Here is a 388-nt window from a genome sequence, read left to right on the forward strand (position 1 = left end):
GTGCCGAAACTAAGGCATGGAAGAAGAAATCGGTCACCGTTGTTCGTTACACGGAGGAGCGTGGCGTCGGAGCTTTACCGGGGAGCAGGGCAGCCTGCAGCGGGACCTGCTCGCCTGCGCTCGGGCCGAGAGGTGGCGTCAGGAGGGGAAGCGCGGAGTCCGAGCCGGCTTCGAGGCAGGGGCGTTGCTGTCTGTAGCTGTTCTAGCGCCCGGCGCTGTGTGTATGGCACGGGGACAAGCGTCAGCGTTGCTTCTGTCTCTTCAGCGCTTTCCCAGTACTCAAATCTAAAAAGGGAAGGTAAAGGTCAACTGGCAAAAATTCCAGATTCGAGGAGCCCCGCGCTGGCCCAGCCACTTGTCCTCTTACCAAAGGGACACCACCCCACCC

General features: G+C 60.8%; 1 protein-coding gene across 1 annotated transcript in view; it reads left to right on the top strand.

Moving 5' to 3' along the window:
- Positions 1 to 16: 16 nt before the first annotated feature.
- The window catches only part of NOC3L (NOC3 like DNA replication regulator), a 37,053-nt gene continuing 36,681 nt past the window's right edge, over positions 17 to 388 (top strand). The window contains exon 1 of the mRNA XM_009278018.1: positions 17 to 217. Coding sequence (XP_009276293.1) covers positions 17 to 217 — 201 coding nt within the window. The remainder of the gene's footprint in view (positions 218 to 388) is intronic.

The sequence above is a fragment of the Aptenodytes forsteri genome, unplaced genomic scaffold (genome assembly GCF_000699145.1).
Source record: "Aptenodytes forsteri isolate BGI_AS27 unplaced genomic scaffold, ASM69914v1 Scaffold15, whole genome shotgun sequence".
Lineage (NCBI taxonomy): Eukaryota > Metazoa > Chordata > Aves > Sphenisciformes > Spheniscidae > Aptenodytes > Aptenodytes forsteri.